We start from the raw sequence: 24122 nt of genomic DNA on the forward strand, positions 1-24122 counted from the left end.
CAGAGCTAAGCCGTCAGCGGCCTTTGAGTGAGGACCACAAATCAGAAGTCAGGACACAGCCAAAAAGGAAGCTGAGACCCAGGGTCAAACTAGGTTGCTAGTGGAGAGAGAGCCAGGGAATGTGTTGCAAAGGTATAGGCCAAGGTACAGGAGACCCGTGGAAGCAAGAAGTGAAAATGAACTTGATCTAAGAAGATTTTCAAACTACCACAAAGCGTACTCTCAGAAGGAAGCTTCTAAGACCCTTTAAGAGCAGGGAGGGGTAATTTAAAAAAATTTGGCTTGTGGGTAGATTTGTAGACTTGGGAGGCTCCTCGTGGTTTTCTATTAGCAATGATGCATTGTTTGAAAGTTTGAATAGACTCAGAGGCCCTTGTGGAAGGTTTGTTTTGTTATGTTTTATGAATTCTTAAATCGTCTTGGTTGCTGATGAAGGTACTCTGCATTCTGTTGTGTTAATTCTTGTAACTTGTTGAAAATAGAATATAATCCAATTGAACTGATTTTTTTATAATCAACATATAGTTCAGTGTAGATTCCATTTTTGGTTTCTATATCTCTTGTACTTAGGTTTAATATTTTCTTTCTGTGTTTAAATTGTGCATATTTGCCTTTCTCTTATTTTTTTGATTAAATTTATGAGATTAGTCTATTTTATTATTTCATTACAAATAACTAGCCCTTAAATGTATCTAGTGTTTCTTCATTCTAACTCATTTATTTCTTCATTTATCTTTTAATTCCTACTTCCCTTAAAGCCGTTTTTCTTTTTGCAGCATTTACGGTTGAAAGCTGGAATTAATTTATCCTTTTTAAAAGTGAAGATAAAAGCAAAGACAAATTGAACCTCTAGGGCAAACCTGGGCCATTTCTCGTGGGTTTTCTCACGGAATAGTTTTTCCTACAACTGTGGCTCTGTACTCTTGATTTCTTATACAATATTCTAAATGAATCAAATTGAATTTCCAAAAGTGTTATTACTTTCTAGCATTATATTATTTTTTTTTATCAAAGAGTATGCACTTTAAAACTTCTTGTTGCGCTTTTAATGACATTTTTGTGGCATCCTAATATATTACCTATTTTTTTATTTGTACGTACGACAGGAACATCTTTTTAACTATTTATTTTCTCCTACACCTTTAATAAACTTGTGTAGCAGGACAGAAATGAGAAATTACTCTCTTAGTCTGTCTTCCTTTTCTGGCTCTGGTGTCCCCCAGGAACACAGGAAGCTGGCAGCAAAATTAGCCAGGAACACCTCCCCTCCCTGTCAACAAATGGAAGTGTTGGTGTGGTCTCAAAAGTGAATGACTTCCTGGTACACCCAGCAACGATGGGCTGCAGCCAGCACTGGGGCTCTCGGTATAGGTATTTCCGAGTCCCCATTGGACCAGAAAATAAATACAGATACCTAGAGTGCTAGTTATTCTCTGCTTGTTCCCTGTCCCTGATTCTTTACCCCTTCTTTGTATGAGATCACCCACTAGTATGAGAAGACTCCATCCCCTGGGATCTCTTACCCTCTAGCTTCTGGTTGCATTCAACCAATGCCTAGCAGTGGCAGAACACTAGATGAATGGATACAGTCTTCTCCCAACTCCTCCAGCAGGCCATGGTTTGGGAGCAACTGCGTTTTTTAGATATCTGTGCTCGCAGTTGCTGGCCAGTGGTCCCTCTCGCAAGGTTAGCGCTTTCATTAGTTTAAGACAGCAGCTCTCTTCCCTTTTGTCTCTCTAGGTTTAGCAGTAGTACAGGCTATTAAAATTCATGCTAGCCCCTGGGGGCTTCACCATTCGCTGTTAGTTCTTTGAATCCTGCCCACATTTTTGCATAGATTCCTTTCATTACAATCTCTTCAACTTTGTCTTTGCATAAGCCATCTATTTCATACCAGGACTGTTAATGATCCACTTGGCTTCAGGAGATGACTTGGGCTTGGATGGTGACTGTATCAGCGGATACTTCAAATGGACTAGAGATGAAAGGTTTTTTTTTTCCCCCCTAACTGAAAGGCACCACTTGGGTCTACTGATTTATGGCCATTCCCTAGGGATAGGGAATAAATAGCATTTCCACTAATGACAAAGTTAGGCTTTTCTGAATGCCTGTTTTGAGCGCTCACATTTGGATTTGGTTCATTTAACCTGAATTATAAACTATTGCTTTTCTTGGTGAACCACCTTTATGGGGGAGAAGGTTTATACATAATGCACACTCATTTTATAGAATCATCTATGCTCTGGAGTGTCAATAAGTAGAAAATTGCTCCTAAATCTATGGTTTATTTCTGCTATTCGCATTCTCAATTTTCTGCTGCTAAATCTGGTGTTGTCTGACAATAGTAAATTAAAAGCTCTGAATAAAAATGCATTTCTATCCGTTTTTCCTGGTGGTTTTCATAATATTTCCATTATGCAGTCAAGTTGTATTACATTTTAGTTATTGATTAGCACTTTCTTGGATACAAACGGTATGCTTTGTAAACACATGAGTTTTTCTTATACATATTTCTGGCTCCGGTTTTTAAATGAATTAATTTTATTGTCCATTTAATTTATAATGTCTTTAACTTTTCGTTATTGTCCTTTCGCTCAGAACTATGTTCAAACCCTAACCACGGCTCCTCCTCCGGAGGATTTTGCCCTTCCCAGCCCCACCCTGCTATCTCTCTGATCTCCCTCCCTACTATCCTTTTTTTGACACTCAGTCCTACCCGCCTACTGAGTCTTCCTTCCAAGGGTTTTTGACTTCTCAAGTTCTTTCTATCCCTCTGCCTGGACCATTTTTCTATAGAGAACCCCATGGCCGATTCCCTCAGCTCCTTCGAGTCTCTACCCATGCGACAACTTACCCAAGAGGTATTCCTACACTTCCTATTGTGTTCTGTCTTCATTCTCTTAGATAACGCTATATACATTATATACATTTAACGCCCCCTGGTATGTGACTGTAAAGTCCGGGACATAAAGGTTTGTGTTTGTTCTGACCCTGATGGTGGTATTTCTAGAATATAACCTGACACATAGCGTCCGCACAGCCAATAATGTGTGAATGTAAATATACTAACATTATTCTGCCTCATGTATGGTACTAAAAATCTCCAATCGATGCCTTCTACAGTTCACTCAAGTTTGAGAATTTGTGATAACTTAAAAGGAAATTTGAAATAGTCCTATCTACTATTTAATGAATATGCTGATTTATTCATATGCTGCCCCAGGCTCATTTATCTGATATAGAGCACCCACTCATCTTCAGGAAAAAAACAAGCCCCGCTCTTAAAACAATCTCTTTGATTTAATTGCATGTTTATTCTTTATGGTAATAATCAGAGGCTAATAAGCATGTTCCTTTGGATATTTTCCATTTCTTTTGTACTTTCTTTTATTATAAAATAATGGAGAAGAATAAAAATGATAAATGTACCTTTGAACATTTGTAGTCTATATCTTTTGGCCTGGGGCTACTTCAGGTAAAGGTTATGTCGCTCTCAGTTTTGGCTGCCAATTGAAAGTGTTTTACTTGAGGTTCTAACCTTTAACATAGAGAACTCGGTTGTATGTCTTCCCCTATTAAGTCCCTGGCTCAAATGGCAGCACTGTGGAAATCGCTTTTGAAGGGCTGCTTCTTGAATTGAAAGCCTCATTTGGGGGAGGTCTTTGCCTGCTAAAACAACGGAAGGCCCTCCAGGTTTCCTATTTGCAGTAGGAAATGTGCCCTTCTGAGAAAAGATCCATCAATTACACTCATCACATCCTAATTGTATATATTCGAGCATCACATTTCATTAAACAATTTCATGTGAAAACAGAGAGTTTACGGTCAGATTGATAAATCAGCCCATGTTTGACATTTAGGTTCCTCTTTTTTAAACTGCTTTTTTAAAAGTAACGTATGACATACGGAAAAGTGTACTTGAGTGTAGAGCTTGATAAATTTGTCAAAGCTAATAACCCATTTAACAACCACCAGGTCGAAATATGGAATATTTCCAACAGCCCAGGGGACTCATTTGTGTGTTTTACCGCTTCCCTCCTTCCCAAATGTAACCACCCTTCTGACTTTTAAACCTATAGAACCCTTTTGCCTGTATTGAAATTTACTTAAAAGAAATCAAAGTGGGCATAGTTTTGAGTCTCACTTCTTTTGTTCAAATCTCTTTCGGGAGATTGATCTTTCTTGTGTATTGTGTATAGCTATCATTTGTTCATTTTCATTGCTTTCTAATATCCTATCCTGTGAATATATCATAGTCATTTCCGGTTCACTCAAGTTCAATATGTTGTTTTTCTCATAGACAGATAGATTCCAAATGAATCTGCTATGAATATTCTCATTGATAGATAGACAGACTTGACAAACATGGAAATGTTTTTTTTCTAGTTACAATGTATGCCTGAGAATGAAACTGTTGGGTTATAAGAATTATGCACTTTTGCATTTAGCATGTAATGCTAGCGTATTTTCAATGGTTGTCTGAGTTATGGTCCCACCAGTTAGTTGTGGGAGTTCAAGCCATCCCATGTCTTCACTTACTAGTCTTTCTAATTTCAGCCATTTCTGAGAGGTGGTGTTGGGATCTCATTGCAGTTTTAATTGAAATGTCCTCAATTGCTACTGAGGTTGAACACATTTTTATAATATTCTTGAACTTTTGACTATCTTCTTTTGTGAAGTTCCTGTTCAAGTTTTTTTTGTTTTTTTGTGTTTTTTTTTTGCCAATTTCTTTCTATGGGATTTTTTCTCACCCTGTAAAACCTAAAATTAATATATATATATATATATATATATATAGGGGGAAATCATTGGAGATAGCTGAAATACTCAGTGTTGTAAAGGTGTTATTTTTTTCCTAAATAGATCTACGGATTTAATTCAATGTTGATCATATTCCAAACAGGATTTATGTGGCAATTTTATTTTTTAAGATTTTATTTATTTACTTTAGATCAGGGGTATGAAACTCATTTTCACTGGGGGCCACATCAGCCTCACAGTTGCCTTCAAAGGGCCGAATGTAACTTTAAGACTGTATACACGTAACTACTCCTTAACTAGAGGCAAGGAGCTTGGTGCTGCCACCAGGTAGAAACAAGGTGCCCAGCTGGATGAAACAAGGGGGAGGGCCGGATTCAGCCCACGGGCCTGGTGATTGCCACCTGTGCTTTATTTAGCTAGAGGGGAAGGGAAGGAGAAAGAGAGGGACAGAAACATCAATGTGTGTGAGACTGGGTCAGTTGCTTCTCACATGCCTCCAACTGGGAGTAGGACTATGTGTTTTGGGGGTGGTTTTAAAGGGAGCGGGACTTCATGGCAGAAATCTGTCACTTATTCTAAACCTGCATGACCTTTAAATAAATAACCCCCTTCTTTTTTCACCAAACTCTTGCATCCGGAGTCACACTTCCTGGCGGCGGGCCATCGGACCCCATGGCTGTTCCAGAACAGCACAGGTGGGATTGTGTAACAGGAGGGCTGCCACCATAGAAGGGAGGAATCTCAAACTCTGACGACACAAAACCTCCTTTAATCTCCACGCTTATTTAGGTATGATTGTTCAGTTCCCATTCATACCGCACATACACTTGCATCTAGACTAAATCAACCATAGGCATAAAAAACAAATTTTTCAGTTCTTACCACGAGTTGAAAATAATGATTTTTCTGTGTAATGTTCAGCCTTGGATGTGGCGTTTAATAAGCGTTGGCTGAACTCAAACAAAGTGTATCATCATAATGTTTGCAAATGATCATTCAGCCTAGTAAAAGCCACTTGCTGCACAGAACAGCGCTCAAAGGAGCGGAGTTCACCGCAGAATACATTCTGTCCACCACATATAACTCCAGTGAGTAAAATCAGAAAAGGACATAGGGTTGCCCATGAGGTCGGAGTCACGCATTGCCCTGCCCCCCGTGCCCGCAAGCATGCGTTTCCTGAATGACATTAGCCACAAGCAGAAAAGCACTCGAACGAGAACAATGCTCTGATTTGCAAGAAAACTTGAGATGCTTTCTCTGCATTGGGGGTAACCGCCCTCACTCAGGGGTTCAGCCTGCTGTCTCACGGTATCCAGACTCTGTCCAGGTCTCCACTTACATTATTTTTCTGCAAGACCTGCAGGGCCTTGTTGACATTATTCAGGGCATGAACTCTCGTGGATCCTTTTTCTTTTGGCTGCAAACAAAATGAAACAATATTTACTGCCCGGATGAGAGACCACAACCTACTAGAAATGGAACGGTTTAATGCAGTTCACTTCTAATTGGAATATTTTGAATGAACACAGGCTATGAGACATTCATATACTGAATTTAAGTGCTTTGGGCTTGTTGTCCTTGTCATAGGGCCTTTTGGCCCAAATCGACCACTCCTCAAGAAAAATGATAGTATTTTTTTTTTTCTTCACAAAAGCTGTTTTGGTTACAATCTGTCTTCCATTCTATGGCCCATTGGGGAATTTCTGTACGGCCACCAACAGAAACATCAGCATCCGTAAGGACATTTGCTAGTAAAAGAAATGAATGAGTTGTTAATTGCTACACTTTTTAAGGAAGTTTAAAAGAGATTTGGGCCTAGCAAAAGTATATAATGTGATATAATGTTAAAGAAAACCATTTCTGTGACTCTAATCTTAATTCTCTTAGTCACTGCAGCTCAAACCTCAGTCACCTTTGGTTTTCTCACCCTTACTTCAAACCCAAAAGTCCTATCTTGTCCCGTAATTTTTAAACTAACATTTGCATCGCTTATCACAACATATGGATTAACTCATTTATTCAGCTGCAGAGTTTTAGAAATTCTACTCATGATGCCTGCTGTATTTACGCCTAAAAGGAGATCTACCCTCTTAATGAATTTTTAAGTGCACAATAGACTTTTGTGCTGAATAACTCTAGAACTTACTCATCTTGCATAACTGCAACTTTATACCTGTTACACAGCAACTCTCCATTTTCCACATCTCACGTTAAATGTTCTTGTCACAATGAAAAAGAAATTAAACTTCAAAGTTCATTATGCATAAAAGCCTTTATAAAATAGTTTCGATAACAAAGAGCAAATATTGAAAGTGAGTATCTATTAATCGACATCAATTGTGTCACTGGAAATTGTCGCCCTCTTGTTCTCTGTAAGCTAGGCTATATCAAAATGAAAACAATATGGTGAGATTGTTTGATTCATAAATAGGTCCTGGGTTGCTAGTGAATTCAGTCATTGGCAAATTAGTGAATTCTACCAGACCTCATACAATTATTCTGAGCTTGCAGTCTGACATCCTCCTAAGGCTAATGTGAACTTTCTTATAAATAAGTCACGTACCAGCTTCTGCTCCGTCAGGCCTTCGAGAAGGTCTAGGAGGCGTCTCCCATCCTGCAGGTCAGTGAAGAGGTTCTCTATGTGCTGCTTCCCAAACTGAAATGTGAAATATAACCAATTAAGCCAAACACGCTTCTAGGGATCCGTTTCCGTGATTATGCCTGTGAAGATTTAAAGCTATGTTTAAGGGTATTTCATATCTCTAGTTCTTGATCTGCCAAGGGTGAGAGATGAAAAAGGAACCTCCAAGTAAACAAACAAAAAACAATAGATCCTCATCATGTCAAGTCTATTTAAACATTTTTTCATAACACAAGTTGGAGACCTGTAGCTTAATTAATCTAATGAACTCAATTTTAATGCTGATTCTATGAAGGAGAGAAAAAAAATTGTAAATATCAGGCAGGGCCCTGACTGGTGTGGCTCAGTGGGCTGGGTGTCCTCCCACAAACTGAGGGGTCGCGGGTTCAATTCCCAGTCAGGGCACATGCTTGGGGCGTGGGTTGCGTACTGAGTCCCAAGGTTGGGGTGTGCAGGAAGCATCTGATCGATATTTCTCCCACACATTGATGTTTCTCTCCCTTTCTTTCTCCCTCCCTTCCCATCTCTCCAAGAATAAATAAATAAAATCTTTATTAAAAACAAGAAAAATATAAATACATCATGCTGTTGGGCACTGGGGGAGAAGGGACTACACAAAGAAACAAAGACTGCATACAATGCCCTTTGTAGGTGCATAAAAACTAACCATTGTATGTACTTGGAAATATAACCATGGAGGGTTTACCACCCTTCACCCATAAAATAAGCTTTCTCTGTATACACATTCACATGCTGACTCAGAATGGCCCATTATCACACTGGAATGGCTCAAATTTTAGAAAAATCTGATTTAAATTGGGTTGAAATAGGCTGGTGAATGTTTTTTATCTCTTTCCTTTTTCAGTTCTTTACTTGGGAATCATACAAGGAAACATAATAGACATTAAAGACACCTAACGTTTTTGGAGTAACTACTGGTGACAAACACTCCACTAAAAGAGTGGATCTTATCATCTTTGTGACATTTTAAAAAAGATTTTACATATTTACTTTTAGAGAGGGGAAGGGAGGGAGGAGGAGAGGACAAGAAATACCAGTGTGTGGTTGTCTCTCACATGCCCCCTACTGGGGACCTGGCCCACAACTCAGGCATGTGCCCTGACTGGGAATTGAACTGGCGACCCTTTGGTTTATAGGCCGGTGCTCAATCCACTGAGCCACACCAGCCAGGGCATCTTTGTGACATCTTTGGGACATTTTTGGCATTAATCGACTCATCTTGCAAATAAGACAATGAGGTTAAACATGGGGCCCTTTGTCACCAAACCAGAAGGTGCCAAAGCCAAGGTTTTGGCCCAGATCTGTCTAACTCCTGGGGGCCTTGTTCTTTCCATTTTATCTTGCTGCTTCTTTCGCCTTTTCTCCTTCCATTTGATAATCTTTCTAATATTTTACTTCTTCTGCTGTGCTCCCAAATATTTTCGTTTTCTGGTTTACAGCCTACAATTCCTTCATATGAAATAATCCACAACTCTTTCATCACACAAGTTATCTAGAAAGCCGTAATTTATCAGTGACAGATATTTATCGAGCACCAATAAACCTGAGCTAGGTGCTGGAGCACACGCCGGTAAATCAGGCGGACATGACCCAAGGCCTTATGGAAATTCAGGCCAGCAGGGAAAACAAATAATCCTAAAGGTAATTGAACACAGAAGCAGTAAAAGGGAACCAAGAGCACGTGACTGTGGGAACTCCCGTAGTGTGGGGACCAGGAAATGCATTCCACAAATGTCAGATGATGGGTCTAACATTAGCCTTTGGCTGATTGGGTTCTTCTTATCCACTCCTTCGATCGCATATAAGTATTGGATTTTACACAGGTCAAGAAAATCAAGTGAAGCCCTGGTTTCCAGGTAAAATATATTCCTGAAGCTTCCAAGATTAAAGATCTAGGATTCAGGCTGTCACTATAGCCAGGCAGCCATGACAGTGACAAGTTGGGTCAACGTCTGGGTGTTGGGAACTTCACGGGAACATGGACCCATGCAAAAGTTCACCAGCCCCTCTATGTCCAGTTTTGAGAATTGAGCTATATATGTGTTTTGACAAAGATAACTCCAAGTTATTCTGTTGGATTGCTACTCAAGTAGTTCTGCTGAAAACTCCTGGCAAAAAGGAAACAACAGACAACACCAGCATGCTTGAGTTTTTTCTTAAAACCATTTTTACTCTTCATAATGGTCAAGTACATCTGAAAACAACAGTGTCATTTTCATGAGACTTTAATGGAAGCTTTTTACTAATAAGTAAAGAAAAGGAATGTATGCTTTTATAATGATTCTGTCAAGAACCTCAGATATAACCTGGAGTAACTTGGCATTTGGAGAGTAATATTACAGTTTTACTTTCAAAGTAGTGAAGTCCTGCAATGCCTCAAAAATGCTGTTTGTTTGTTTGTTTGTTTGTTTTGCTTTTTTTGTTTTTTTCCCCCAGGGGCAAAATTGTACAGATGCATTTGATCAGTGCGTGGCTTCTAAACTTATCAAGGGAAGGAATATTGCACATTGAGATGTGTCAAGTTTTGAAGAAAATAAAATATAGGTAGCTGACAGAGATATGTGTTCTTATTAAAAATATAAGTCTACATAGATAGATAGATGGATAATAAGACCTGTCAAACCAGAAAGGATGTAGGTGGCAAAATGTTCATTCAAGAAGAAAAGCAGAGACAAGGAAGGAGATAAATCTTGGGGTACACAATAAAGCGCGACCCTCTGGCATCCAAGACGTGAGGACTAGAGAGCTTATGCTTCTGGGCAAGGGGTCTAGACAAAAATCAGCAAGGCAAACAGGATCTTGTTTTCATCCAAACTTATACACTCAGACAAGGGTATTTTCTCATTCTTGCTTTTAAGCTGGAATTAAACAAAATGGAGACGGAGTGAAGGACTGCCGGCCAATCAGAGGCCTCTAGGAACATCGACTAGGGCCACCTAACAGGCAGTGAGGTCACAGAGAAAAAGACACTCCCTGGTATCACAGGTAACTTCCAAAACTCACAGAACCAATGTTATATTAAAGTATCGCAACGGAAATCCAATTTCTGCTTGTTATGTCCACCTCAGTCTCTAATAGAGTGCTTTCTCAGAATGTTCCACCCAAGCATCCTTCCAGCAGATGAGACTGAATGAATTTACCCTGGACTCCAGAAGTATAAATTATACAGGGACTACAGGTCCCAAAATTCTATGAAAGCATTATGTTTTTTTGTTTTTTTTTTTTAATTACCAGCTGGTTGTGCCTTTTAAAAAAAAATTTTAAAAGATTTTATTTATTTATTTTTTGGAGAGGGAAGGGAGGGAGAAAGAGAGAGAGAGAGAAACATCAATGTGTGGTTGCTGGGGGCCGTGGCCTGCAACCCAGGTATGTGGCCTGACTGGGAATTGAACCTGCGACATTGTGGTTCACAGCCCGCGTTCAATCCACTGAGCTACACCAGCCAGGTCTTTGAAAGCATTATGTTTTATGTTAAGAATTCATGGAGATTTTAGCCCTGGCTGGCATAGCTCAGTGGATTGAGCGTGGGCTGCAAACCACAGTGTCGCAGGTTCGATTCCCAGTCAGGGTACATGCCTGGGTTGCAGGCCACCGCCCCCAGCAACCGAACATCGATGTTTCTCTCTCTCTCTCTCTCTTTCTCCCTCCCTTCCCTGTCTAAAAATAAATAAATAAAATCTTTAAAAAAAAAAAAGAATTCCTGGAGATTTTGCCTTCTTCTCTTAATGCACGTTTGTTTTGATTTAAATGCAATTTCAAGCACTTTGGAATAAAATTTCACCTCCTGTGATCTAATTGAAATCAAAGCTATGCTCCATGAAAATTTACCCTGTAACTTCATGGACCTTCTGGTGCTCAGTCTTACCCTTCCTATAGAATGAGTATCCCAGGGAAAGCAAGCATCTCCTTTCTCTCAGCTGGCTTTCATTTCTTGTCCTAGACTCAACTCCTCATTCCGCGCAGTGTTGTTACGATCAGGCACAAGGAGCACACATTTCACAAGCAACAATAGCTGACTTTCAAGTCTCCTGTCCGTTAGCTGCACGGTTTCGGGCAAGTGACTTAGCCTTTCCCAGGCACAGTTTCCACTTAGGTAAAAATGGAAACTGAAATAATGCCACTTCAGAGCGCTCCTGCGAGGTTTAAATGAAACAGTATATAGCTTTGTTGCACAGACTTGGCAAATAGCAGGCTCTCAAAGAAAATAGGGTGGTTTTTATGTTTTATTCTTCTATTATTCCTGGCCGCCTTTTGCTTTGGCCAAAATTTGGCTGTAAGAACAATTATGGTGCATTATTGAATCTGCTCGAAAGCGCGGGACTCACATTTGTCTTCTATTTTCTCCTAGTTGGGTACCCCTGCAACTGGGGAAGTCAGGCAGGGAGCATGTGACTCCATATTCCGTTACTAATACTGAAAATGGGGATGGCAAGGGACCCTCAGAAGCTTCAAGTACCTTGTCCTTTTGCTTCTTCTTCTTTTGATTATTTTAAATAAAATCCTCTTTTGTTTGCCTCCCTTTTCATCATCTCCATCTACCATGCTTTTTGTTGCAAGTGACATTCTTGTGTCATGGAAACGGTAGTATTTCCTTAAAATTCCCTATCTCGATCCGCCTTCTTTTCAAGAGGAAGAAAATTATTTTGTAGAACATACAAAACATTAAACCCTCTTTGGGCCATATAACCCTCTGGCACTCTTTCTTCAATCCTTTTCAGAGCAAATATTGTCATTAGAAACTGAACCTGGGATCATAATCAGCAGGTTCCTGCATCCACTTCCATATTGTTTTCTTCCTTGCTAACCCAAATAACAAGATGAAAGGAGCATGAAATGAGACAATAATCCTCCCTGACCATTGTCAGTATGATATAAAGAAATACAGAATTTCTTTCTATCTTTATCCACGCGATGTTCAAAAAAGACTCAGTTTGGTAAGTGGCACAAACAAAGGGGAAAAAATGAGAAAGGGACTGAAATGCATTTGTGAAAATATTTAAATAGCTTCTCACACTACAGAGTCACGCCAGTCTTTTCACCTGAATATGTAGAGATCAATACGATGTTCCGATAGAAGGTAAAGAACACGGGAATAACTTAGCATAACAATCTAGTTCCAGAAAGGTCAGGCTCCGGCCATCACTGTTGCTAAGAAAGTCAAGATATTCCTCCGTGATTACAAATCTTTAGGTATTAGAAACACCAGAAAAGGAGCACATAATTGATTCAAAACTTATTGGTGAATCCTGCTGACCAGCTCCCCTAAAAATAACGCAACCCACTGTAATATACAGAAGTAGTTTTCATGGCAGACTTTTTAAAGAATGGGTTGTAAAAAGTACCCTACAAGAGAATATTATGTAGGCATAAGATATATACAGAAAAGTACACATCTTAAGTGTTCAAAGCATGGTAGATTTAGAAGATGAAAAGGAAAGAAGACAAAAGAGATGGAGGAATTAACTTAAAATAATCAGAAGAACAAAAAATAAAAGAAAAACCGAACATGTTTGTACTACCCACACCCGACAGAGAAACACAATGTGAGTAGCATCCTGGGAGCTTTCTCATACCCCCTTCTGTGTGCTCCCCTTCAAACATGACTGCTACACTGACTTATCATTTGGTTTGTCTTGAAAGGAGTCTCTAACACATGGGAGAATAGTGCTGGTTTAGTGTTTCACTTTAGGATGACTGAAAGGCATCAGGTTTGAGGCGAGAGAATTGGCGGGGGCGGGGGCTGCATTGATGCAATACATTTTACAAAACCAGGGGAAATGGTATAATGCAGTAAATAAGAATATTTTCTCTGTACCCAGAAGGAACTGACTCAAATCCCAGGTCGGTTATTTCAGCTGTGTGATGTTGCTCAAGTCGCTTAACCTCTCTGTGCCTTACCTTTTTCGTTTACAAAATGAAGGTTTTCTACTACCTAACTTGTGGTGATGCTGAGATTTAAATACACTTAGAATAGCACTTTCTTTAAGATGCACCCAATTGGTGTTAGCCATCATGAATTTATTCCAAATTTTTAACCCAAATAATCCATATTTTCCCCAGTTCTCCTTGTAAATTTTGCCCCAGAATAACAGAGGTGAGGCAGGAGACAGCATAGGAAGAACTCTGAGACTGCAATACTGTCACTGGCCAGCATTTAGCACCCTGGTTGCCAGGAAACGCCTTTTACCAATTAGGTGGAATAAATAGTAAACCAAGGCAGGAAGGAGGAAGGAGATAAGTCTCACATGCTAACTCAGCAGTCCTGAGCCTGGTCTGATAATATTGCCAAGTGTTCCAACATCACAAGAAACACTATATTAGCAAGAAAGAAGGAAAGTGCCCCAATTGTAGTTAACTTCCTCCTGTCATGTATTTGTTTTACACAGGATGACCAAGGGGAGTATGGAACAAGATAAGGATTTGGGGCTGAAAGACCCCCCACATCCCTAAGTTTGGGTAGTCACATTCCCCCAGGAAAGCTGACACCACATTTACCCGTTAATCAATGTGTGACTTTTTCCCCTCCTATCCCACCAACTACATAAGTCCTGAGAACAAAGGACTCGCTCTCTCTCTCTCTCAGGGGCTCTTGGCTCTGGGGCCACAGGGCCTCTGGCCACCCGGCCTCAGGCTGCCCAGGGGCTTGCCACCCTGGTCTCCAGCCTCTCTTGCTTTTCTCGCCCTACTTTGCCCTGAAACTTTGCCTTTCACCCCCTACTCTACCCAGTCCTGTTCTCTTCCATGGAAGCGAGCCACTGATAAACTCATTACATACTACCAGATTTGCTGATATGTAATTCTTTACATGCGTCAGCAAGAAGAACCAGGTCTCTCCCGTCAACAGAGGGGTTCAAATCAAAGTAATAGCATGGGCATTACACTGATTAATAAATACAAGGTGTCCCGCTTGTTACCTGGCATAAAAAATGCTCCATAAACTCTAGTTACATTCTCTCCTTCCTCCTTCTTGTTCAACGCCATCACCTTGAGGTAGAGAGAGCTCTCTCCTTTGAGGGTCCCAGGGTCCTAGCAGGACTTGGGTAACTGGACTAGAGTTTAATCAGGGACGATTGACAAAGGCGAAGAAGGCATAGCGTAAAGAAATCACCACAAGCGGTAAGAGAGAAATGCTGCTATCCCTCCTAGACTCACAGGAATGAGGAGAAAGAGAGTGATTACTGGTCCCTGAACAAAGGAAGAGCTGAGCGCATCCTCAGACGGGAGCTTTGGTACTGGGGGATGAACACAGTGGATTAATGCTCTCCTCTTTCCCCGCTCCCTCTGTCAAATCTCTTGTAAATACTCCCATTAGCCAAATCCAACTGGAAGCCAGAGGGCAAGAATTCCTCTGATAGCATCCACAGAGATCAGCCTCTCAGGGAGGAGAAAGGCAGGGAGTGGACCCAGAGGGATAAACCAAAAACATTCAACACCCTGGGCAGGGAAATAACTCCCTGCGATCCAAGGGGTCAATGTCACGGATGCCCACACCAGGAAATAAAGGAAGGACCAAGAGTTCTTTCCCGAGCCTCCTCAGTTACTGCTGTCTCAGGGATAATGTCATTTCAAAGAGCCAAATGGATCATCAGGACATTTTCTCTTCCATAATAGGATATCAAAGCCCTAAAATACTTCACGGGCTTTAACAGATGAAAATTAACATATATTATTCCTCAGTCCTTCGCATCGAATACTTTTAGAGACTTTTGTGTACCAGGAACAGAACTCAAATCTGGCCTCCAAAGATAATCAAGAGAAATCCAAGTTATCCCTCGGAGCTAAGAAGTACTCAAGAGCTAAGGAAGGTAACATAAAAGTTTTACAACCTCGCCGGATTAAAATGTTATTTGCCATTCACTCTTTCTGAAACACAGTCACTGGGATCCAATGGGTATGTGATACTATTAAGGACACGAGAAAAGATTCAACCAGATTGCACATTAGAAATTTCAACGGGAGCCACAACAATAGTTAATGGAATTCAAGTCATTATCTGCAAATGGGCTATTATAAACCCCAAAGTAAAGTGTGCTTAACCAAAAGCCAGCACGGTTTCCTGTCTGTTCAGGTCTATCTTTACCATGCTTTGTGAGAAAATTGAATTCTCAACCCAGTCCTGAGTTTTCTCATCTGTAAATTAGAGAGGTCAGTACAAATTCAATTACCAGGTATTCTGAAGCAAATGCAAGAAAACCGATGGCAAGTTATTTTCGACGTTGCGTTTCTAGGTGTAACCTTAATACGACTCACAGTTACTTTAAAATGCATGTAAACCTTCAAACCATAATTGGAACGAATTCTCTCCTATCACCTTTACTTACCCCCCATACATTTCAAATTCTGAAAATGAAGTTCAATTTTGCTATGGAATCACACAGGAAGATGTAAGGTTGAGATCTAGCCAGGGATGGAAATGGAGATTGAGGATATTCTATCCAGAGAGTGGCTTTTGTGACATAAAGAACATAGTATGCAGTGTGTGAGACAGAGCACTTTGCTTCAAAGCATCTAAAACACACTCTGATTCTTCAAAGAGAAAAAAAAAATGGTAGAGGAATGCCAGAGATGAACACTTACCGGGTATTTTTCAAACCACAAGACGCACATAGGTTTCAGAGGGGGAAAATAGGAAAAGAAATTTCAAAGCAAGAAATGTGGTAAGAGATTTAACAACATAAAGAACATAACATTCTTCAATGTAAATATAAACAGAACTCAACAGCAGCATTAACAACCATTATTCCTCCCAAATGGGGGCAGGGGGCGCACGCGTGCACACAGGGTGCGTCTTATAGTTCGGAAAAATCAGTAGCTCCAGGCAAAATGCAGAGGGAGAAAGAACTATTCAGGCTTGTTCGGATCCAGTAGGAGGGGACCTTACCGCTCAAGGACATCTGAAGATGCCTTTAATGAATAAGTGTGCATTTTCTTTGCAAAATTTACATTCTCAAATTTTCTCCATCATGCTGCAGTGCCATTGTGCATGGACAATTGTGTGACAATACACAGCTTCTTTGTAATCATTGCCTACCCCTCTCCAGCAGGAAGTCACCCTCAGACTACTCATTATGTTTTATTCCAAAGGAGAGCCTGCTCATCGGCAGTGCCAAATCGTGGGAACAGGAACAACACAGAAAGGACAAAAGTCACACGGGAAAGAATATTTAAATAAGAGCTTCTGTCCCCACTATACCTCTATTTTCTTTTCATAGTTTGAAACATATGAAATTTTCGATTCTGTTGCCAGTTATGGTCAAATATTGGCAATTTCATATGATTCAACCTCATATCTTGTAGGAGATCATGCTGCATGGTGTGGGCCCAGCTCCCACTGGGAGATGCACAGGACCCACGCCCATGGATAGGTTCTCCCGTGGGGAATCAGACATGCATCATACCTAGGTTGCTGTGAGACTTGCTTTTGCTAAAACTCCCTCACCCTGAATTGAGGCAGCAAACATTTACTGCAAAGTAACTTCCTAAAATCCATGCTAAACCTTCCAAGGACAAGTGTAACCGATTCAACCACGTTTCCCTTTGCGTTTGCAAATAACCTCCTTCTGTGATGTGATTAGCAGCAGCATCTCCTTTGTTTTCTGTAAAAGGTAACCACCTAAAGCGAACCTGTGCATAGTAAATGAGGACCATCATGTCATGTGCTGAGAAACCCAATAAAGGCTTGTCAAGTCAAGGGCCCAGGCTTTTTTCTCCTCCTGAGAGAAAACCCATGCTTTCCCTTTTCCTCCACAAGACTCGGTAGTCCATGTGAATTTTTTGTATCTCATCCACAATGTGGCGGACCCCACGAGCCGGGGTCCACATCAATATCTTTTAGAAGCCATGAGTAATTGAGTGTTTAGTTTACATCAGCCACAAATTCTGTGTGGTGTACATGGATTATTTTAATTAATCCTCACAACAACGAATGAAAATCATTCCCATTGTACCGATGATAAAACTGAGGCACAGAGCAGATAACTAACGTGGCTAAGTTCACACAGCGAGTAAGTAGTAGGTGTGAATCGAAACTTAAGCAGTCAATTTACAGACTCCTTTTTTTTTTTTCAGACTTCTTCATTATCCTATAGTCCACAACTCCCGTTTGAGCTGGGCTTCTTTGACCATGACACCATTCAGGGTCAGTGTTAAATAAGCTTTAACGTCTGCATTTTCAACATGTCTTTCAGTATCATAAGGATGATTTCATGAATTTATTCTTTTTCTTTCCCCTTAGGTTTCTAAAGGTCAGCTACAGTTACATAGCCTACAAACAAAATTGCTTCTAATTTTAAGTTGAATTAGTACCTGAAGGATAATACCGCAGTGAAAATTCTACATATGCACATTAGGAAAATTGTTCAATGCCCTACATTTCCATTGTTAGATCACCCTTTTTGGAGAGTCTATTAACTCCTTCAGGAATCCCGTATGCCAGGCAGTGACTTCCTCAATAAATCTACCACCAAATACTGCTCTAGAGACCAAAACACACTTGTAAACTGCAGAACCCACTCTAAGATATATGGAAAAGCTAACTTTTGCCCTGGCTGGTGTAGCTCAGTGGATTGAGCGTAGGCTGCAAACCAAAGCATCGCAAGTTCGATTCCCAGTCAGGGCACATGCCTGGGTTGCAGGCCAGGTTTCCAGTGGGGATGCGTGAGAGGCAACCACACATTGATGTTTCTCTCTCTTTCTCCCTCCCTTACCGTCTCTAAAAATAAATAAATAAAATATTTTTTAAAAAGCTGACTTTTTAATGTTAATTAAATTACAATACAAAAGCAACACCTCATGCCAAAAACCTTGAAGTCTATAAATCAAAATGTAGCCAAGAGAATCCTTGAAGTTGAAGGCAATTAAAAGAGATAGCAGTGAATGTAAGGAAAAGTTTTACTTATGCATTATTTCTTGAGACATCCACTTAAACATGCCAGCTACTTATTGGAAAGTCTTCCACGTGAGATTCACGTTAAAGACTATGGTGCCTGGGGCCAAACAGGCCCGTATTTAACTTCAGTTCTAACTTCTCCCAACGGTGTGAACTTGGATATATTATTTAGTAATTTGCTGCTTTTCCTCACATGTCAAAGGAAGGGGTTACTGACGTTATTCAACTAAATGCAATAGATACTATTCCAATGCTTTATATTGTGCCAGGCTTTGGGAATAATTGGGGAGATAAAAGATTAAGAAAAGAAGATATTGCCATTGTTTTCACAGCTTTAGCCACGGTCTAGAAAAACGGTACGCATTTAAGCCAGTATAAATTGTGTTACAATCTTGTCAATAGTGGTGATGTAAGCGTGGTACCAGTACAAATGCCAGAGGTGTCGCCTTCGCCTGGGAGAGAAACAGAAGCAGAAATCCTTGAACTGAATTGACAAGCTGAGTGGGAAATCAACAGCTAGATGTGCAAAGAGAAGGAGAATGCCAAACAGAGGGACACTTCAGGTGCTGAGGATCAGATAAATTAACTCGCAGGGACTGGTCAGGAAACGGTGACAAGTGAGTTCTTGGAGCAGAGGGTACACGGTGGGGTGGGGGATGATGAGACTTGAGACGAGTGAGAGACCACTGCAGGAAGGACTCAGTTTGCCACCTGAAAGCAGTTGGGCAAGTATCCAATGGCCTCGTTTTCATTCCTTTGCACCTGGCCTCAAATTTTGAAGTGTTTATCATATATTTCACATTAATATTTAGATGCATAATCTAAATATTAAGATTTAAGGTAGTGAATATTGTTCGGGAAAGACCAGTATAGGCATAGTTTAGAAGCTAATGGTCAAGTCTTTAAAAAAAAAAGATTTTAGTCATTTATTTTTAGAGACAGGGGAAGGGAGGGAGAAAGATGGAGAAAGAAACATCAGTGCGTGGTTGCCTCTCATGCGCCCCCTACTGGGGACCTGGCCCACAACCCAGGCATGTGTCCTGACTGGGAATCGAACCGGCGACCCTTTGGTTCATAGGTCAGTGCTCAGTCCACTGAGCCACACCAGCCAGGACGCTAATGGTCACATCTTAAAAATTTGAGAGAACTATTCTTGTCTGAAAATATTACCTGGCTAAAAGCATCTGCCCTAAATTGTCAATATGAGCACCGTAAAATCCTATGTAGTTACATACCTTTCCATCTGAACCTGTTTTTGTGAAAGTGGAGATTACCATCTATGGCAAGTTAACCACGAAACGGGGCCAAATGTTTCATTCTTTCCTGAAGTTCTCCCCTTTGCAATGGCACTTTGCTGTTCTTTTCAAGAATGGGTGGTATCTATTTCCCTGTCTCTGGAATGTGGGTTGGCCATTGCCTTGCTCTGGCTAATAGAATGCAGTGGAAATGATGGTGATCCACTTCTAAATGAAGGCCTCGTGAGGGCTTGAACACCTGTGTTCTCTTGTTTATGCCTCTAGCTGTACCAAAGACTATGCCTGAAACAGATAGTTGAAAGATGAGACATATGAAGCAAAGCCACCTTGTCTCAGGAGTCCCAGATGACATCATCCCACAGGGGCTAACGAGTTTGAATAGGAAATCAATAGCTAGACATGAAAAGAGAAAGAGAATGAGAGCAGAGGGTAAGGATCAGATGCCAAGGACAAAATAAAGCACCTAGGCAAAACACAGCTAACTAAAGACACATAAATAATCCCAGCAGAGAGTGAAGAACTTCCTTGCCATATCTGAAGATGTGATAGAATAACAAATGGTTGTCGATTTAACCTAATGAGTTTGTTATTTTGTTACACAGCAATAGCTAACTGATACATGTCTATATATGAATGTTTTTTTCCTACACAGGAGAAATATGCCTGAAAAGTGAAACTGTATTATAAAGATGCATGGATGATTTATGAAATATCTTTATAAGAGCTCTTGAAATTTTTTTGTAAATAAAGAACCTCAGGATATAAAATATCATTTTACTTCTGAAACTGAATATGGGCAAAAAGCCACTGTTGCTAGATATTTGGCTCAATGAATTATCTGGAAAAGAGCATAGTCAATACACTCCACACAGCTCTTGCAATTCCATCTTGCAAAAATACCAAATTAACAAATTCCTATGATTTTTTTCATTCTCAGCTAGCTTTAATAAATGGTGACTTCTCAACTATTCTCTGGTAGTTAGATATTGTAAATACAACAAAGATTATTATTTGATCAACATTTGATTTGACGTTCACTTGGATCTTATGAGAAGTTCAAAAAGAAAAGGTAGGCTTTTTGTTGTCCTGTTTGCTTGGTTTTTTTTACTCTGTTGTCACTTTAGATAAAAATTCCTGTTTATCTAATTTTCTTCATTATAAGTTCTAATTTCAAATGGCTCATCCTGCAGACATTTTCAAAACAAAAATAGTGAAGCAAAAAGAACTCTCTGTGAATTAGTCTGTCATGTTCAGTGAGTGTTTCCAGAATACTACACTTTTCAACAAATTAAGCTGAATAATAAGCAAAGTGAAACAGTTAGGTTTGACATTTTTTTCCTCACAAAGCTCATGAGAAGTATTATCCATTGTATTGTATATTCATTAGAAAATCTTAATAGGCACCTGTTTATTTCAAAAAACAGGAAATTACTTTAATATGACAAGCTATTTTCATAGAACTGATTGAATACAAGTTTTTTACCATGAATTTTCTAACATGACATAACTGGAAAATGTGTCTAATTCAATAATTCATCCTTATCAACACCAAATATTTGCTAATTGTAAAATATTGCTGTGCAAAATGGTTTGATGAAAATAGCAACACCCCCAAAATATTATCAAGCAAAAAGGAATCTCAAATTATCTTGATTTAAAAATACCATAATGAAGCCCTGGCTGGCGTAGCTCAGTGGATTGAGCGCGGGCTGGGAACCAAAGTGTCCCAGGTTCGATTCCCAGCCAGGGTACATGCCTGGGTTGCAGGCCATGGCCCCCAGCAACTGCATATTGATGTTTTTCTCTCTCTTTTTCTCCCTCCCTTCCCTCTCTAAAAAATAAATAAATAAAATCTTTAAAAAATACAATAATGAGCAGATTTTTAAAAAATGCCAAATACTTATCAACTTTTAAAAGGTTAGTGCTCATTCACCTGGTTGAATGATATTTTGGCCTCTCAAATTTAAATGTTACTGGGGATGCACTGGCAATCTTTTACTGAAGTCAGACTGTAAGATCTGAGTTGGAAGTTTAAACATAAAATTAAATTTAAAGTGAAAATAAATATTCATTTTAATTGCTTAGTTTTAAAAAAGGTTTCTTCTGATTTTGAAACTAGTAGCCCTGGCTGGTGTGGCTCAGTGGGTCGAGTGCTGGCCTGTGAACCAAAGGGTTGCTGGTTTGATTCCCAGTCAGGGCACATGCCTGGGCTAGAGGCCAGATCCCCCATAGGGAACACGCGAGAGGCAACCACACATTGATGTTTCTCTCCCTCTCTTTCTTCTTCCTTTCCCTTCTCTCTAAAAATAAATATATACATTCTTTAAAAAAAAAGAATATAGCCAAAGATACTGAAATTGAGAACAGGCTGACAGTGACCAGAGCAGAGAGAAGAGGGAATTTCAGGGGAATTTCAAGGGAAAAGGGGAAGGGTTTGCAGCAACAAGTATAAAGGACACATGGACAAAAACAAGGCAGGGGGTGGAAATGGGAGGGAGGTGGGGACGGCTAGGGGGTGGTTTGAGATGGGGGTAAAAGTCAGAAAACTGTAGTTAAACAACAACTAAAATAAAATAAAAAATTTTTAAAAAGGCACAGCTTGTCAACAGCTAACGCATGCAGCTGGGATGACACTGTCATGACATATATGGTGCTGCATATGCACCACACTGAACAAAATTGCCAGTTGGAATCCAAATGTAATCGATGACGAATTCCAGCCCCAGTAGGTTTCCCTTCTTTTTGGTGTTTTTGTTTGTTTGCTTGCTTGCTTACTTGTTCAATGTTCTGAAGATTCTTCATAGCACATCCTACTCTTATTAAAATGTTCCTCATCTTGCTTCCTTGCTCTAAACTTCAATCCCAGCCCTGGATAGAACCACCCTACCCTAATCTGCAGTGTTTTTCCGTGTTTTTATTCCCTTCTCTCTTGCTCCATTTTTCCTTTCACCCTCGCCAGCAGCCTACCTCCTAACTCTTTCTGCAGTGTTTCCTGAAAACCTAAAAGAGTTTGACCAGTTGCCCATAATGCTTCAGTCTCGGCTACTCCATCACAAGCTCTCCGTACTTGGAAATTAATTTTCATTTTCCTTTACCTGCAATCATAACACGTTAAAGGCTTGCTACCTCCTGCCACCTCCCCTTGCTATGGTTTGGATGTGTGTGTGCCCCTAAACTTCATATGCTGAAATCCTAAATCCCAATGGGGAGGTGGGGCCTGTGGGAGGGGCTTAGTCATGGGGGTGGAGCCCTCACAAATGGGATTAGCGCCTTTATAAAAGAGGCCCCACAGAGCTCCCTTGCCCCTTACCCCAGGTGGGTGACGACGAGAAGCTGGCAGTCTGCAACCTGGAAGAAGACCTTACTCAGAACTTGACCATGCTGCCACCCTGATCTTGGACTTCCAACCTCCAAAACTGTGAGAAATGAATTTCTGACATGTATAAGCCACCTGTCCTCTAGGATTTTGTTATAGCAGCATCAACAGACTAAGGTGCTTCCCCGTATTCTTGGAACCCATGTACGTGTACTTCCCTAAATATAAGTTTGTGGCCATGAAAATGCAAAGAATGAGACACAAAAGCTTTAATGCTGTGTGTCTAAGTCACACGTGAAATCTTTGGCAAACACCAGAGCTGTGCATTGCGAAACCTTCAGTATACTGAGTACCAACGACATTTATCTATCCCTTAAAAAGAGCTGGGAAAACTGCATGATGATAGAGAAGCGGTCTGCCTCATCCCAAACGAGATACAGTTTAGCAGCTGGGAAAAGGAGAGGACTGAAATGGATTATGGTGAAATAAATAGCGGTTACCATGAGTTTCTGAGAAGGGACTGCATCACCCCACTCCCACTCTTGAGACCAAGTCCCAGAACCCCTAGGTACATTGAGGAGGCTCCTAGAGCTGAGAAGACCTGTGCCTGGCTGGTTAGGAGATGGCCCACGAAGTAGAAGCCACCTAGGGATCCCCCCGCCCCCATCTCTATGGCAGCACTGCAGTAGAATAGGCAGCGGAAGCGTCGGTCAGGTGTCCATGCAGGTGAGATTAAAGGGATGGGCACTCCAGGCATGAGAAGAACACAATGAGTGAGGGCTTGATGGGACCCCAATTCTCTCTGTTGGTGATCTGGGCATAGGGGCCAGCAGGCAAGGACACACAGCATCAATTAATTGCATCAGCAGAGGACTCCAAGTGAGGATGACTTACGCCCCCTGGCACTCAGAGACTGACACGCCATCATGACCAACGTGCCGTGGACCATTATAATAATGAATGCCTTCACCTCACAGCTGTGTGGCATGCTAAGTTCCAATGGCTCTGATCATCACTTTGCATCTACGCACGTGGCCAGTTCATGACCACTCCTCCACCTTGGATTACCCTGAATTATTCTACCTCATGGATCACAAAACAGTCAGTTACCCCCTCTAGCCACAGTCTGCTCTTCTGGAACCTCCTCTCCCCATTTTAAAATTCAACAAATGCCTCTTCGGTACCTACAGTAGGACATCACGTGAGGTTTAGCTGGATAACGATTTAGTTTCTCTAAAT

At 40.6% G+C, this 24122-nt stretch overlaps 1 protein-coding gene across 1 annotated transcript in view; it reads right to left on the minus strand.

Moving 5' to 3' along the window:
- The window catches only part of DMD (dystrophin), a 1951120-nt gene that overhangs the window by 1576979 nt on the left and 350019 nt on the right, over positions 1 to 24122 (minus strand). Inside the window, exons 3-4 of the mRNA XM_036016633.1 lie at positions 7325 to 7417; positions 6101 to 6178 (exon numbers count right to left, since the gene is read on the minus strand). Coding sequence (XP_035872526.1) covers positions 6101 to 6178; positions 7325 to 7417 — 171 coding nt within the window. The remainder of the gene's footprint in view (positions 1 to 6100; positions 6179 to 7324; positions 7418 to 24122) is intronic.

Source organism: Phyllostomus discolor, chromosome X, assembly GCF_004126475.2.
Source record: "Phyllostomus discolor isolate MPI-MPIP mPhyDis1 chromosome X, mPhyDis1.pri.v3, whole genome shotgun sequence".
Taxonomy (NCBI): domain Eukaryota; kingdom Metazoa; phylum Chordata; class Mammalia; order Chiroptera; family Phyllostomidae; genus Phyllostomus; species Phyllostomus discolor.